Source organism: Procambarus clarkii, chromosome 19 (genome assembly GCF_040958095.1).
Source record: "Procambarus clarkii isolate CNS0578487 chromosome 19, FALCON_Pclarkii_2.0, whole genome shotgun sequence".
Classification (NCBI taxonomy): Eukaryota; Metazoa; Arthropoda; class Malacostraca; order Decapoda; family Cambaridae; genus Procambarus; species Procambarus clarkii.
The window spans coordinates 12812467-12829475 of record NC_091168.1 but is presented as its reverse complement, the minus strand read 5'-3'; the positions used below and the strand labels follow the sequence as shown (position 1 = coordinate 12829475).

At 46.5% G+C, this 17009-nt stretch overlaps 1 protein-coding gene across 8 annotated transcripts in view; it reads right to left on the bottom strand.

Moving 5' to 3' along the window:
- The window catches only part of LOC123757627 (kynurenine/alpha-aminoadipate aminotransferase, mitochondrial), a 279339-nt gene that overhangs the window by 167499 nt on the left and 94831 nt on the right, over nt 1–17009 (bottom strand). For 7 of the 8 annotated variants that reach the window (XR_011229091.1, XM_045741458.1, XM_069326946.1 and 4 more), the window contains 2 exons: nt 15022–15211; nt 282–413 (listed from right to left, as the gene is read on the bottom strand). Coding sequence is in view for 7 of the 8 variants with exons in the window: in XM_045741458.1 (XP_045597414.1) it covers nt 282–413; nt 15022–15211 (322 nt within the window). In the remaining variant the exon portion in view is untranslated. The remainder of the gene's footprint in view (nt 1–281; nt 414–15021; nt 15212–17009) is intronic. The other variant, XM_045741461.1, reaches the window with a different exon arrangement.

Here is a 17009-nt window from a genome sequence, read left to right as displayed (position 1 = left end):
CAGATGTTTGATGTGTGCAGGGGATGAAGATACTGTAATAGAATTACAGTAAACAGAAAATCAACACAATAGTGAATGAGAGGAGTAGGAATAATAAGTCTTGGTAACTTGAGGTAATAAGTGGAATAGAATAGGACAAAATGTTATAGTTATTAAGCTGCCTAACTCTTTTCATCACCTACCATGGTAAATGTTCTGAATCATTTCAAAGGGGAGTTCCTAGGAGGAATGAAATATGAAAGATGACAGGTAAAAAAAAAGTATATAGATTATAATTTAACCTTTGGAACATTTTCCTCTGCATCGCGAACATCTTGTGGCTGCCAGCATGACAATACTGCCTTTAAAGCTTCAGGTTTCATGCCTTCGTGATCTCCTTGTACTGCTAAGTAACGTGGTTTATATGGATTCAGCTGTAGAAGAAAAAAACCAGCGTTGAATGTAATGAAACGTCATTTTTCTAGGCAAGACCCGGAGGCTTCCCAGAGCTATCCGGGTTGATATGAATGCATTAAACCCTGGCATCGGTCAAAACGAATGGAGTTCTTGCCTACCAGGGACCATGAGCCAGGACCTGGCCCCCTCAGAGAGGCACGAGGAACAATGGCCTATAGAAACCCCAGTGTGGTTGGAAGCATTCTATGTCTGCCATCGACTGGGTCAGGCACCCAGAAATATAAGAGCCCCAAAACAAACCCCTATTCTGGTTAAAATATTGGTACTAAAAGCCAAACTAGTGAACAGAACTCCCCAAATGAAAACAAGCAAACGAGCATGATGTCACCACGTTGTCGCACCGCTGCCTGCACAACAACCCCACCCCCCTCCCCCTCCCGAGGACTCCCCCTTGCCAGCTATCCACCCTACAATTCTGAGGTTGGATGTTAAAACTGCAAAAAAATACTGACCAGAGTGGAGGGAGGGTTGCCGGGAAGCCTCCAGGTCTCACTCAGAAAATAGTCTTTCATTACATTCAATGCTGGTTTTCTGGCGGGAGCCCCTTGGGCTCTCCTGAGCTACTTACCAAAAGACAAAACACAGGAGGCGGTCAGCACTCGCTCCTCAACTCGAAGTCGAGACAACTGGTTGTAACCTCCGACCCAAAGCTACACAGACTCGACTAGGCCTAGGAATATTGACAAGGTAGTGAGCAGCCAGGACCCTGTTTGACCTCCTAAACCCCAGTGCCCGAATGTCAGCCCAAGACATGTTACCCAAGACGGCAGCCAACGGCGCAAACTTACGAACATCGTGGGCATAGGAACAGACCACAGGCTGGCTGGACCGAATAACCCTGTGGACAACCTGTGAGACTCAAACCTTGGAACAGGGAAGAAGGGAAACCAGGTCAACCCAAAGAGCGTCCCCGGCCACCGAGGTCGTGGTGCAGAAGTAACGGTGCAGAGCCACGACCGGACACAACACATGATGCACCCCTGGCCAAACAAACCAAGCATCAACAATCCAAGGACCCCTCCAGAAAGCAAGAGTTTCAGGAGGCCTGGTCGACGACCGGGCTGCGGGGACGCTTAGCCCCGGAAACATCTCAAGGTAACCACCTCAAGGTAGGTGTAGGTTTATTCTTCGCGAGAAAAGGAGAAGATGGCTGCAAACGAACAAACCTACCACCAGGACCAAAAGAGCAGAAACCCCCTATGCTGGAGGAGAGCATGAAGTTCCCCGACTCGACCCCCTTGTTGGCATTGGCCAGAGTCCAATGCCAACAAGAAAAGAGCTTTGGAGAAACAATCCTGAACCAAAGGGGCAGCTACAGACCAAGGGGAAGAGAGAAAAGAGAGCACCCGATCCAAGGACCAGGACAGCTCAGGTGGCGCATGAGCAGACCAGAGATAAAACAATGCCCAAAACAGCTTGCAGAACTGTGCCGAAGTAACGTCAATGCCGAGCACAAGCTGCAGCAGCTCTGTCAGCGCCGCACGATATGAAGTGACAGTATTCAGTATCAAATGATGGTCCTGAAACAACCACGAGAGAAAGAACAAGACAACCTGAACAGAGACAGAAGTAAGCCGGTGAAGGGACAAGAAATACGTAAGGACCACCAGGAAACTTCATACTGCTGCCAAGAAGCATGCAGGTGGGACACCAATAACGAAGCCACCTGCTCACCATACAAGCGGTGATAGACTCGAGTCAGTAAGACCATACACAAAGACATGAGGAGAAGATTGAACCAGCCTCGTAACAGACAAGTTCAATCTGCTGAAAGAGGCAGAGCCGCAGGAGGACCCTCGGATTTGGACACCGAGCAAGCAGTGCCTGAAACCAAGGCTGGGCCAGTTACCAAGATGCCAAGAGGACTACTCTCCCTTAGTAAGTCTCCAAGCGAGTTAGGACCTGGAGCAACTGCTGAACCAGGAGGAAAAGGTACAGGTAACCTCACCTCAACCAGTCCCACCGCAAGGCATCAACCCTAACGGCCTCGCAGTCGGGAAAGGACACCACATATACCGGGAAATGCCACAACCATGTCAACGCAAAGAGGTCCACCTCCGGGAGTCCATACACCTGGCAAAGCCAACTGAATGAGTCGGCGTCCACAGTCCATTCCATGAAAAGGGCAATGAACCAAAACAGGCAGTCCATCAGGACGTTCAACACCCACCAAACGTGAACGATCAGGCGAGTCAAACCCCGAGAACTCAGAAGACGAGTCACCTGAAGCAACCAGCCCCAAAGAGCCAAGGACCACATCGAACCCCCTTCATTTCAGGCAATGAACAACTGGGGAGCAGCCCGAATGGATCAGGATCGACAATCCCTGGGCAACCCGAAACCTCTAAAGCGACTCCCCACACTGCTGCAAACTCCTGCACCGTGCTGTGGTCCCGACGGAAGGACGGACCCCAATGCTCCTGGCTGGCCTGATGAGCACTTGTCACAAAGCCTCAGCCAAGAAACGACGCCTCAGTGAAAACATTGAGCGAGGGCTTGGGTAGATGCCAAGGCACTGAACCTTGAAAACCCCGAAGAGGAAGCTGGTGACGCAGCAGCCGATGCAAGGGACCCGGAGGCCGAACCCAGCAATCGCGAGAGAGGCGGAAGGTGGCGTCCCCGAAGGAACCAGAACAGCCGACGAAGCCAAACCTGACCTGGCTGGAAGACCATCACGGTGAAGTTCAGGCTCCTGCATAAACCTTAGAGCAACCACCGGGTGACCCGGGAGCCCTCCAGAAACAATCGAAGGCGGGACTGCAGCCGAAGCAGAGATTCCGGAGGGAGAGACAAGGAAGTGGTCCGAGTATCCCACACAAGATCCAGCCAAGACTGAACCTGAGAGGGAATTAGATAAAACTTCCTCCAGTTCACCAGGAATCCAAACCCGGGGAGCTGGGAAAGAATAAAATCCCTGGCAAGCAGACAAGCGGACTGGGTGGGAGCCCACACCAGCCAGTCGTCGAGGTAGGCTAGAACCTGATCCCCTAAAAGATGCAGACAGGCCACCATGACCCAGGTAAGGCATGTGAACACGCGAGGTGCCAGATTCAAGACGAATGAAGGGCAATAAAAGCGGTAAGCCTGACTATCCCGCAAGAAAACAGAGCCAGTCCCTAAACCCCGGATGAATTGGAACATGCCAATAAGCATCCCGGTCCAGGAACACCATCCAAGAGAAGTTAGACCTGGGATAGAGTAGTAATCTGAAAGGAGGGGCAATAGACCCAGGGGTTCAGATGGGACAAGTCCAGAATGAACCTCAGGTCCGCACCCGAGACGGGAAACAGACAGAAAACAGACGGGAAACTCACCTGAGGGATGTCATCGTTTTAACCACGCCCAAGCACATCTACTCTGTGACGACCCGACAGAGCACCGGAGAAGAGGCCTGCCCTGCCAGCCCTGAACCCCCCCCCCCCCCCCTGAAGAAGGAGGGGCTACCCAACGTCACTGCAGGCCATCGGTAACAACTCGAACAGCCCACAAATCCTGAGACCAGGCGTGAGCGAACAGCGCGAGCCTACCTCCCCATCGCCCCATCAATTGGATGAACCAAAAAAGGGCTGATGCCCCTTGCGAGAACCCAATTTACGAGCAGAGCAATCAACGCGCCAACCAGATGAAGTCGGTTATGAGGACGGCGCTGGCACAGAAACTAGCACCACTGGCCTACCACAGTTGAAAAACCAGACTTCAGGAGAGGACATTATGGTGACCTTAGAAATTTTTTTAGTGAGTATAATTGGACAGACTTGATGCTAGGCAAGGAAGTGAATGAGATGTATGGCAAGTTTTGTGAAATATATGATAAAGGCACAAAAAAATTTATACCAAAACAGAGATGCAGAACTAGGAAACAGGATTGGTTCAATAGAAATTGCGAGAGGGCTAGAGACCGAAAGACACAAAAATGGAATCAATACAGGAAGAGGCCGAACCCCCAAACATACCAGCGATACAAAGATGCGAGAAACAACTACACGGCAGTGAGGAGAGAGGCAGAAAGAAATTTTGAAAAAGGGATTGCGGACAAATGTAAAACAGAACCAGGTCTATTCTATAAATTCATAAACAACAAATTGCAGGTAAAGGATAATATTCAGAGGTTGAAAATGGGAAATAGATTCACGGAAGATGAAAAGGAAATGTGTGAACACTAAACGAAAAGTTCCAAAGTGTGTTTGTACAAAATGAAATCTTTAGGGAACCAGATACAATAAGAATTCCAGAGAACAACATAGAACACATAGAGGTGTCTAGAGACGAAGTGGAAAAAATGCTCAAGGAGCTCGGTAAGAACAAAGCAGCTGGCCCAGATGGCGTTTCACCATGGGTTCTGAGAGAATGTGCATCTGAGCTCAGCATTCCACTTCACCTGATCTTTCAGGCATCCCTGTGTACAGGAATCGTAGCAGACGGGTGGAAACAGGCTAACATAGTTCCAATCTACAAAAGTGGCAGCAGGGAAGACCCCCTCAATTATAGACCTGTATCATTAACAAGTGTAATAGTGAAAGTATTGGAAAAATTAATCAAAACTAAATGGGTAGAACACCTAGAGAGAAATGATATAATATCAGACAGACAGTATGGTTTTCGATCTGGAAGATCCTGTGTATCGAATTTACTCAGTTTCTATGATCGAGCCACAGAGATATTACAGGAAAGAGATGGTTGGGTTGACTGCATCTATCTGGACCTAAAAAAGGCTTTCGACAGAGTTCCACATAAGAGGTTGTTCTGGAAACTGGAAAATATTGGAGGGGTGACAGGTAAGCTTCTATCATGGATGAAAAATTTTCTGACTGATAGAAAAATGAGGGCAGTAATCAGAGGCAATGTATCAGAATGGAGAAATGTCACAAGTGGAGTACCACAGGGTTCAGTTCTTGCACCAGTGATGTTTATTGTGTACATAAATGATCTACCAGTTGGTATACAGAATTATATGAACATGTTTGCTGATGATGCTAAGATAATAGGAAGGATAAGAAATTTAGATGACTGTCATGCCCTTCAAAAAGACCTGGACAAAATAAGTATATGGAGCACCACTTGGCAAATGGAATTTAATGTTAATAAATGTCATGTTATGGAATGTGGAATAGGAGAACATAGACCCCACACAACCTATATATTATGTGAGAAATCTTTAAAGAATTCTGATAAAGAAAGAGATCTAGGAGTGGTTCTAGATAGAAAACTATCACCTGAGGACCACATAAAGAATATTGTGCAAGGAGCCTATGCTATGCTTTCTAACTTCAGAATTGCATTTAAATACATGGATGGCGATATACTAAAGAAATTGTTCATGACTTTTGTTAGGCCAAAGCTAGAATATGCAGCTGTTGTGTGGTGCCCATATCTTAAGAAGCACATCAACAAACTGGAAAAGGTGCAAAGACATGCTACTAAGTGGCTCCCAGAACTGAAGGGCAAGAGCTACGAGGAGAGGTTAGAAGCATTAAATATGCCAAAACTAGAAGACAGAAGAAAAAGAGGTGATATGATCACTACATACAAAATAGTAACAGGAATTGACAAAATCGACAGGGAAGACTTCCTGAGACCTGGAACTTCAAGAACAAGAGGTCATAGATTTAAACTAGCTAAACACAGATGCCGAAGAAATATAAGAAAATTCACCTTCGCAAATAGAGTGGTAGACGGTTGGAACAAGTTAAGTGAGAAGGTGGTGGAGGCCAAGACCGTCAGTAGTTTCAAAGCGTTATATGACAAAGAGTGCTGGGAAGACGGGACACCACGAGCGTAGCTCTCATCCTGTAACTACACTTAGGTAATTACACTTAGGTAATTACAACATGAGGAACCCCGAGCCCCAGCACGACCTTTCCGGGAAGAGCCCCTACGGGCCCCCAAAAGGACCAAAAAGTCTGAAATAGGACGACAACGGGAAGAAGCTGCCTGCAGATACTGCTCAACCACAGAGTCCGCAAACAGCAAGGGACAAAAAGGTGACAAAAACCTAAGAGCCAGGGCCAAAACAGATTCCAAGGAGGTCGCGAGTACCACCTGCCAATGCACAAGACGAGAAGCAAAAAACAGTGACATCGCATCCCGCAGGATCGGCGCGAACAGCTTCAACAGGGCAGACGACGCACACACCACCGAGACCAAGGCACCAGACCGGAGAACGACCCCAAGTGCCTCCACGACCTCCTCAAGCCAATCCAAGGACAGTTCCAGGAGGGTAATGAACCACAAGATTGAAGCCAACAGACCACGAGCGCTCAAATTTTCAGCAACCAGTGCAGCTGAAAGGGTGGAAACCTGCACGTGAAGCTGAACGATGCCGATATCCCGTGGAAGGGCAGGTACCTGCTTGATGGAGTTCTTTAGTTCTTCTACTCCCCAAGCCTGGCCCAAGGCCAGGCTTGACTTGTGAGAGTTTGGTCCACCAGGATGTTGCTTGGAGCGGCCCACAGGCCCACATACCCACAACAGCCCAGTTGGTCCGGCATTTTTTTTAGAAAACAGTCTAGTTTTCTCTTGAAGATGTCCACGGTTGTTCCGGCAATATTTCTTATAGACACTGGGAAGACGTTGAACAACCGCGGACCTCTGATGTTTATACAGTGTTCTCTGATTGTGCCAATGGCACCTCTGCTCTTCATTGGTTCTATTCTGCATTTTCTTCCATATCGTTCACTCCAGTATGTTGTTATTTTACTGTGTAGATTTGGGACCTGGCCCTCCAGTATTTTCCATGTGTATATTATTTGGTATCTCTCTCGTCTCCTTTCTAGTGAGCACATTCGGAGAGCTTTGAGACGATCCCAATAATTTAGGTGCTTTATCGCATCTATGCGTGCCGTATATGTTCTCTGTATTCCCTCTATTTCAGCAATCTCTCCTGCTCTGAAGGGTACTGAGTACAGTACTGAGCAGTACTCGAGCCAGGACAACACAAGTGAGTTAAAGAGTACAACCATTGTGATGGGGATCCCTGGATTTGAAAGTTTTAGTAATCCATCCTATCATTTTCTGGCTGACGCAATATTTGCTTGGTTATGCTCCCTAAATGTTAGGTCGTCGGACATCATTATTCCCAAATCCTTGATATACTGTTTTCCTACTATGGACATATGTGATTGTGTTTTGTACCCTGTATTATGTTTCAGATCCTCATTTTTGCCATACCCGAGTACCTGGAATTTATCAATGTTAAACATCATGTTATTTTCTGCTGCCCAATAGAAAACTTTGTTGATACCTGCTTGTAGTTTTTCAATGTCTTCAGCAGAGATAATTTTCATGCTGATTTTTGTGTCATCTGCAAAGGATGACACGAAGCTGTGACTTGTATTTTTGTCTATATCTGATATGAGAATAAGGAACAGCAGTGGTGTAAAGACTGTACCTTGAGGTACAGAGCTTTTAACTGTGCTTGGACTCGATTTTATTTGATTGATTGTTACTCTTTGTGTTCTGTTCGACAGGAAATTGAGTATCCAGTGTCCTACTTTACCAGTTATTCCCATTGACCTCATTTTGTGTGCTATCACTCCATGGTCACATTTGTTGAATGCTTTTGCAAAGTCTGTGTATACAATCTCTGCAATTTGCTTTTCTTCTAGAGCTTTTGTGATTTTGTCATAGTAGTTGAGTAACTGTAATAAACAGGATCTGCCCACTCTAAATCCATGTTGTCCTGGGTAGTGTATCTCATTATTTTTTATAGAACTAGAAATTTGATTCCTAATTACTCTTTCAAAAACTTTTATTATGTGTGATGTTAGTCTAACTGGTCTATAACTTTTTGCCAAGGCTTTACTTCCCCCCCTCCCCCTTGTGCAGAGGAGCTAAATCTGCAGATTTAAGTTCAGCTGGTATCTCCCCCTGTACCCTGGCTCTTTCTCCATATTACGGTGAGCGCTTGCGCTACTGGTACTTTACATTTGTTTATAAATATTGAATTCCACGAGTCAGGCCTAAGAGCTGAGTGCATGGGTGTACAGTATTGTCAATTTCTCTTTCAAAGTCTTCCGAGTTCATGTTAATATCCGTTATATTTTCTGCAGCTTGAATGTCATTCATAAAGAAGCTGTCTGGATCATCAACTTTCATGTTGTTTATTGGTGTGGTAAACATAGCCTCATACTGGTCTCATACTGGCTTCTTAGAATCTCACTAATTTCTTTGTTGTCCTCTATGTACGTACCTTCGGTTGTAATTAAATGTTCAATACTGGTGGAGGCGTTTGATTTTTATTTTGCGTATGTGAAAAAATATTTTGGATTTTTCTTTATCTCTTGTATAGCTTTCTGTTCCAATTCCATTTCCTCAGACTCGTATGATTGCTTCAACATTTTTTCTATTTCTTCGATCTCCCTGTTTAGGTTTATTTACCTTTCTTGTGATAGTCATGTCTGCCTAAGCATTTCCGTTATTTTTTCCTTCTCTTGTACAGTCATCTGCGTTCTTTTTCCAGAGTGGTCCTCTTTCTGACCCTCCTCACAGGCACGTGTATCAAGCAGACCTTGTATGCTTCAGCTGTCAGTTGAGCTGTTCCCTGTGTGGGAGTTTTGTCACTTAATACTGTCTCCCATTGGATGTTTGCAAGGTCTACATTTATTTTTTCCAGACGATCCTCTTATTGATGAAACTGAATTGATTGAATACTCCTTCTCGCTTGTTGGGTCTCTTAGACCTAACTACAGTATCCACTCAATTTAATGGACTCTTTTATACCGATCTGCCGGTAATAACGACCGGTTTGGGAGACCGGTATTTAGAGCCTCATATAACGGTCTGGTGGTCGATATTACCGAAGGTCGGTATTGGGTTTGTCTTGACATCAGAGGGTCCTCACGTGACAAGCAGGTCACCTACCGCTTTCATCCCCTCCCTCACCTTCACTGAACCTCTCCCCCCACACCCTCACCTTCTGCCTCCACCCCCCCCCCCAAGACCCTTCTAGGAAATGGCTCAGTAGACTGCCAGCCAGCCAGAGACAGCCTGGAGAATCTCCATCTAATAAAGCATTCATGAAACAAGTATTTTATAACTTTTTATTATCCTAATAATATTACTAAACAAAATCTGCAAGCAAAAATATATATGATGTACATCCAGAATTAAATAAAGAAACATCTGGTTAACTGGGTCAAGTGTTAGGCTTATCTCTTCCCTTCCCCACCACCTACACCCCCCCCCCATACTTCCCATACACACGCTCTCTGCTTCACCTCAACATCCATTTCTCCCTCCCTCCCTCCCTCCCTCCCTCCCTCCCTCCCTCCCTCCCTCCCTCCCTCTCTTCTTCCCTCCCTCCTTCCCGCCATCCCTCCCCTCCATCCCTCCTTCCCTTCCTCCATCCCTCCCTCCTTCCCTCCATCACTTCCCCCCATCCCTTCCTCCCTCCCTCCATCTCTTCCATCCCTCCCTCCATCCAACCATCCCTCCCTCCATCCATCCCTTCCTCCAACCATCCCTCCTTCCCTCCATCCGTTCATCCCTCCCCTCCTCCCCTTCCTCCCTCCTTCCCCTCCCTCCATCTCTCCCTCCTTCCTTCCCCTCCATCCCTTCCTCCCTCCCTCCTTCCCTCCCTCCCTCCATCTAAACATCTGGTTGCGAGACGGTTCCTTCCCCCACCACCGGCACCCCCCGCCCCCCCAAACTTCCCATACACACGCTCTCTGCTTCACCTCAACAACCATAGTGCCATCCCTCTCTTCCTACCTCCATCAATCCATCCCTCCATCCATCTCCATCCACTCATCTCCCTACCTACCACCCAGCCTCTGCCTGCCTGCCTGCCTCCCTCCCTCCCTCCCTGCCTACCACCCAGCCTCTGCCTGCCTCCCTCCCTCCCTGCCTACCACCCAGCCTCTGCCTGCCTGCCTCCCTCCCTCCCTCCATGCCTACCACCCAGCCTCTGCCTGCCTGCCTGCCTCCCTCCCTCCCTGCCTCTGCCTGCCTGCCTGCCTCTTGCGTGCTTGCATGCTTGCCTCCCTCCCTCCCTCCCAAGCTCTGCCTGCCTGCCTCTTGCATGCTTGCATGCTTGCCTCCCTCCCTCCCTCCCAAGCTCTGCCTGCCTGCCTCCCTCCCAAGCTCTGCCTGCCTGCCTCCCTCCTTGCCTCTCCCTCCCTGCCTACCACCTAGCATCTGCCTGCCTTCCTCCTTGCCTCTCCCTCCCTGCCTACCTCCCAGCCTCTCCCTGCCTGCCTGCCTACATTTCAGCCTCTCCATCCCTGCCTGCCTGCCCATCCACCCACCAGTCAGCCATCACTGACACAATGAGTGCATTTGGAGCCAACATGGTGCACAGATGTTCCTTGATTGTGCAGATATGTCCAACAAAGTCCCGGAATGAACACTCCAGCCTCATGACAAATCAAAACAATGTGCCGTAAATCTGTGACGTCACAGGGTAGAAGGCACTAGAGTGGTGTACCCAGTGGCTGTCTGTATATAATATATCTTACCTGAACGTTAATATACTGGAGCTCCGGAAATAACGACCAGGGTACAGCCCCATATAGGCCGTTAAATCGAGTGGATACTGTACCTTTATTTATGCTAATTCGCACTTCAATGAGCTTATGGTCTGGGAGTAGATTGTAATGTCTCTGATTAATTCATCATTGCGAATAACAAGCCTAGTGTGCTTTTGTTCCTAGTTGGTTCTGTAATCTGTTGATTGAGCGAGAATTTGTCACAGAATCTCAAAAGTTCTCTGACCTGTGGTTGGTTATTTCCCGGGTCATTCCCTGCTATGATATTTGTGTTTGCCATTCAACATCTTAGACTTGGTAAATTGAAATCTCCAAGGAAGTTAATATCTGGAGCTGGGTTTGCTAGATTATCAAGGATGTTCTCTATTTTGAGCATCTGCTCTGTGAATTCCTCAACCGTTGTATCTGGCAGTTTATATATTAGAATAATAATTAGGTTTATTTTTTCTACCTTAATTCCAAGTACCTCTACCACCTCATTAGTTGAGTTTAGTAGCTCTGTACATACCAGGTCCTCTTTAATATACAGACCTACTCCTCCATTTGACCTAGTTTCTCTATCACATCTATATAAACTATAATTTGGAATTCAGATTTCACTATCCATGTAATTTTTACATGAATAGTGAAATACCTGTAAGATAGTCCTGAACATCAGTACTGGAATATGGAATATCATTTGCAAGGGATGACCCAATGGAAGAGAAGAACCTATTGAACTCAATAGCAGTATCAGAGGCTGTAAGCTGACCATCATTATTTAACAGGAGTATTGGTTTGTTATTTAAAGTCTTCTTTGATCCCAATATTTGTGAAATTGTGCTCCATGTTTTCTTAATGTTGCCCTTTGTTTGGGTAAATTTATCTTCGTAGTATTTAGTTTTGGCTCATCTAATTATTTTAGATAGCAATGATGAGTAATTCTTTGAAAATTCTTTGGAGACGATTCCTAACTTATACTTCTTCTCAAGGTCATGATTTTTATTAATGGATTTAAGTATTCCCTTTGTAAGCCAAGGATTGTTCAGCCTTTTAGTTGTGACTTGTTTCGTTAGCATAGGACAGTGGGTGTAATAAAGGCTGAGAGTTTTTTGAAGAAAAGATTGCACTGCTAGGTTGATGTCCCCTATGTTACCTAATTCGGACTCCCAGTTAACATTAGCAGCAGCAGCTATAAAATTGCCTATGGCAGTTTCATTGTGCAGCCTAAAGCTTATCTCCCTATCTCTTATCTTATTTCATTTTGTACAAACACACTTTGGAACTTTTCGTTTAGTGTTTCACATATTTCCTTTTCATTTTCCATGAATCTATTTCCCATTTTCAACCTCTGAATATTATCCTTTACCTGCAATATATTGTTTATGAATTTATAGAATAGACCTGGTTCTGTTTTACATTTGTCTGCAATCCCTTTTTAAAAATTTCTTTCTGCCTCTCTCCTCACTGCCGTGTAGTTGTTTCTTGCATCTTTGTATCGCTGGTATGTTTGGGTGTTTGGCCTCTTCCTTTATTGATTCCATTTTTGTGTCTTTTGGTCTCTTTCCCTCTCACAATTTCTATTGAACCAATCCTGTTTTGTTTCTGCATCTCCGTTTTGGTATAAATTTTTTTGTGCCTTTATCATATATTTCACAAAACTTGACATACATCTCAATCACTTCCTTGCCTAGCAACAAGTCTGTCCATTTATACTCACTAAAAAAATGTCTAAGGTCACCATAATGTCCTCTCCAGAAGTCAGGTTTTTCAACTGCTTCAATCTCCTTATTTTCTTCCAGATTATAACGTATTGCATACTTTATTCCCAAAAAGACATGGTCACTTTTACCCAAGGGAGGAAGGTACCAAATGTCAAATATCTCTTCCTCCTTCCTGGTAAATATCAAATCTAGCATGGAGGGAACGTCCCCTTCCCTCATCCTCATAGCTTGTTTACATGTTGATACAAGAATGTTTCCAGGATGAGGTCTACAAATCTACAGGACCAAAATTCTTCTGTTTTAGCTTCATATGCTTCCTAGTCTATGGATTTCAAGTTGAAGTCGCCGACTATCAACACTCGTGAACTATTGTTATCCGCTCTCGCTATAATCTCTCTCATTATTGTTATAAGACCGTCTCGTTTACTATATACTCGTGATATAAGTGTGCCACATATATCAGAAGACGCCTCGACCAAGCCAACGCAAAGAGGTCCACCCCCAGGAGCCCGAATGTCCATCAGAACCAACTGAAGGAGTTGGCGTTGACCGTCCATTCCGTGGATAAAGAAATGAACAGAGACAGGCTGTCGCTAGGATATTTGGACACTCCCCGGATATGAACCGCACGGAGAGCCAAACCCCGAGAAACCAGCAGACGAGCCACTCGAAGTACCCAGCCCCAAAGAGGCAAGGACCGAAGGGAACCCCCTCCCCCCATGATTCAGGCAATGAACCAATGGATAACAGTCCAAAAGCCGAAGTTGAACCCTGAGCGACCCGAACCCTCCGAAGTAACAGCCAGACAGCCGCAAACCCCTACACCATGTTGGGAGCCCAACGGAATGACGGACCCCACCGCCCCTGGACGGCCTTGTGAGCACTGGTCACAAAGTCCCAGCCGAGAGACAATGCGTCCGTGAACACATCGAGCAAGACTTGGGTAGGTGCCAAGGCACTCAACCCCCAAAAACCCAAAGAGGAAGCCAGTGACGCAACAACTGACGCAAGGCCCTCGAAGGCCGAACCCAATGATCGCGAGAGAGAGAGGCGGAAGGGGCATTCCCGAAGGAACCAGAACAGATACCAATGCCAAACCCAACCCAGCAGGAAACCAGCACAGCGAAATTCAGATTCCCACACAACTGCTCGAGCAACCACCAAGTGACCCGGGACTATTCCCTCCAGAAACAGCAAAAGGCGGAACCGCAGCTGCAGCAATGCCTCCGGACGGAGAGACATGGAAGCTGTCCAATAATCCCAAACGAAACCTAACTCAAGGGAGTAAAAACACTGAAACCCCTGTGACGTGTACAATCACATGGGCCTTGCGGAAAGCTACCAAAATATTATAAGTGGTCCAATAGCCACACCAGGCAGACCCCCACCAGACAAAGCAAACAAAAATAAAAGAAAAAACCCACAAAAATACAACATCCCCAGAGGAAACAAGAACCAGCCGCTACGTAGGTAAGCTGGCTGTGCAACACCTTGATGCTCCAACCAGCATCAATATCACTCTCTACCCAAGGCCAAACAAGGGCCATGAAACCTCAGTTGGCCCCAAGGGCTGGGTAGATGCTGAGCAGCAAGAACCTCTACAGAAATGGCATCCCGAATGCACCAGGAAAGATAACCCTGACAGGTAAGGGTAGTACTCACAGGGCACTTAGGGAAGGCTGCCCTAAGTGCATGCAACCCCAGTACAGTTCAGGTACAGCTGGCCACCACACCACAAACAGCAGAGGACAACACTAAGGCAAAACACTGCGTAGGAAATCGAGGCCATAGATAACGACCGCCCAGGATTGCATTAGCTGACGAACTGGAATGGCTGGGTCGTCAGCATGGGGGGTCTGCGCAGACAAGCGACACACAGTTTGCTTGTTTGCTTCTTTAAATGACATTTGAGGGAGTTCTGCCTCTCTGTTCGGTTTTCGGTTACAATTTTCTTACCATGTTAGGTCTGTTTTGTTATGCCTACCTTTTTGGATGCCTAACCCCGGTCGATGGTAGATAAGGAAAACCCCCAACCACAGGGGAGTTTTCCAGGGCCATTGCTCCCTGTGCCTCTCTGAAGGGGCCATGTTCTCGCTATTGGTCTCCAGTAGGCTGTACTCCTATGACTAATGCCTTCGTCTAATGAATTGCATATTAGCCCAATAGCTCCAGGGAGCCAGGGAGCCGAAGAGGCTCCCCTCAGAAAAGCAAGTTTAAATATAAATAGATGTAACAAAATTTACCCATATTAAAGCAAATATTTTGTAATACTGCCCAGGATTTTTAAATTAAAAAACCAGGCCTGGGTGGGTGAGTAAGTAACCCTGAAACAGTATCCACATCTCAATAAAAGACATAGACACTGATACAGTACTTACTATGGCTAAAGTACCAGTGTAACAAGGTTCTTGTGTGACTACATAGTCCCCAGTGTTGACCATCATCTCTAATGCTTTACAGAGGCCATCTTGGCTTCCAGCTGTCACTATCAGATCGCTGTTTTCCCAACAAGGGGGTGCATGGATCTTCTGAGTCAGCTCCTTCAACTGTTTAACTAAAGCTGGATACCTATAATATAAATGAAAGCATAAAATTTAAATATTCAAAGTAAAAAGTATATTAAAAGTAAAAAGTATATTAAAAGTAAAAAGTATATTAAAAGAAAATAGTGATAAATTCAAAGAAAAAACAAGTGTTGAATGTAATGAAATGCAATTTTCTGGGTGTGCCCCAAAGGCTCCCCAGAGCTATCCAGGCTGATATGGATACATGAGACTTTAGCATCAATGTGAATGAAGTTCTAGGCCTACCTGGGACCACGAGCCAGAACCTGGCCACCCCTCAGAAGAGGCACGAGGAGCAATGGCGTATAGAAACCCCGTGTGGTTGGAAGCATTCTATTTCTGCCATCGACTAGGTCAGGCACCCAGAGAGGTAAGTTTCCCAAAACAAACCCCTATTCTAGTTAAGAAAATTGCTACCGAGAGCCGTACTAGTGGAATAAACTCCCGAAATGAAAACAGGCCTGACGTCATCATGTCACTGCTCTGCTGTCTGTGCAACTCCCCCCTCTTCAGGAGGGAAAAAGGGGAGCCCCCAGACCCTCATGCCGGTTATTCACACTCCAGTTTCCAAGGCTGGATGTAAAAAACCAGCGTTGAATGTAATGAAATGCCATTTTCTGGTTGAGTCCCGGAGGCTCCTGGGAGCTATCCCAGGCTGATATGCTAATGTCAGACTTTGGCATCAGTCATGTGTATGGAGTTCTTAGGCCTACCGGGGACCACGGCCAGAACCGGGCCCCCTCAGAGAGGCAAGGGAAGCAATGGCCTATAGAAGCCCCCGTTTGGTTGGAAGCATTCTATGTCTGCCATCGACCGGAACAGGCACCCAGAAAGGTAAGCGTCTCAAAACAAACCACTATTCTGGTTAAAATTACAGTGCTTCCTCAGACTAACGAACCCCGCTCTATCGAATTCCCGGAAGAGCCGAACAAATTGAATTCGGTACCAAATGTTCAGTGGAACATACAAATGTTCGATTAAGTGAGGAATGTTCGTCCAAGCGGTCACCGAGGCCGAGCGTCAGAGCTGGCTGTCATCAACTATGATTCGCCAGAGTGTAAACAGTTATGTAGTGTGTTATTATCCCTACCCATTGTTTCTAGGGAGAAATGGTGATAAAATGGTGTCAGGGGGGCATTGGTGAGAGAGTTGTTAGGAGGCTACACGTGCTCCCTCGCCCCCACCCTCCTTCCTCCACCTGACCACAGAGACCACTCACTCTCCTCTCGTCGTCAGATGCCAAGAGTCAATTTAATGATAATTATCGCATTATCTGCACTGAAAATAGCCTTTTTATTAGAAAAATGTCATATTGGAGCAATAATAATGGTGAAAATTGTAATATATACAGTACATATTTTAAACAGTTTGAACACATTTCCTTTTCACTGAATTTTTAATACAATTGGGGTGTAGATAACAGCTGGCATTGTGTGGCCGGCCGGTCGCTCCCTGAGCCATTGGGGGGGTGGGGGTTGGAGGGGGGGGGGGTTGTTTCCTGGATCCCTCCCTCCCTCCTCTAACAGCCTACGTACTGTACTAATACCTATTTAGAATAAATTTTGAGGAGGCCAATAAAACAAGCACAGGTCGTGTGAACGTTAGGCCTTGGTGAGGTGGCTGGCATCATTTGTGGTGGTGTCAGGGGAGGCAGGCGGTGTCAGGGGAGGCAGGCGGTGTCAGGGGAGGCAGGTGGTGTCAGGGGAGGCAGGTGGTGTCAGGGGAGCCAGGCAGTGTCAGGGGAGGCAGGTGGTGTCAGGGGAGGCAGGTGGTGTCAGGGGAGGCAGGCGGTGTCAGGGGAG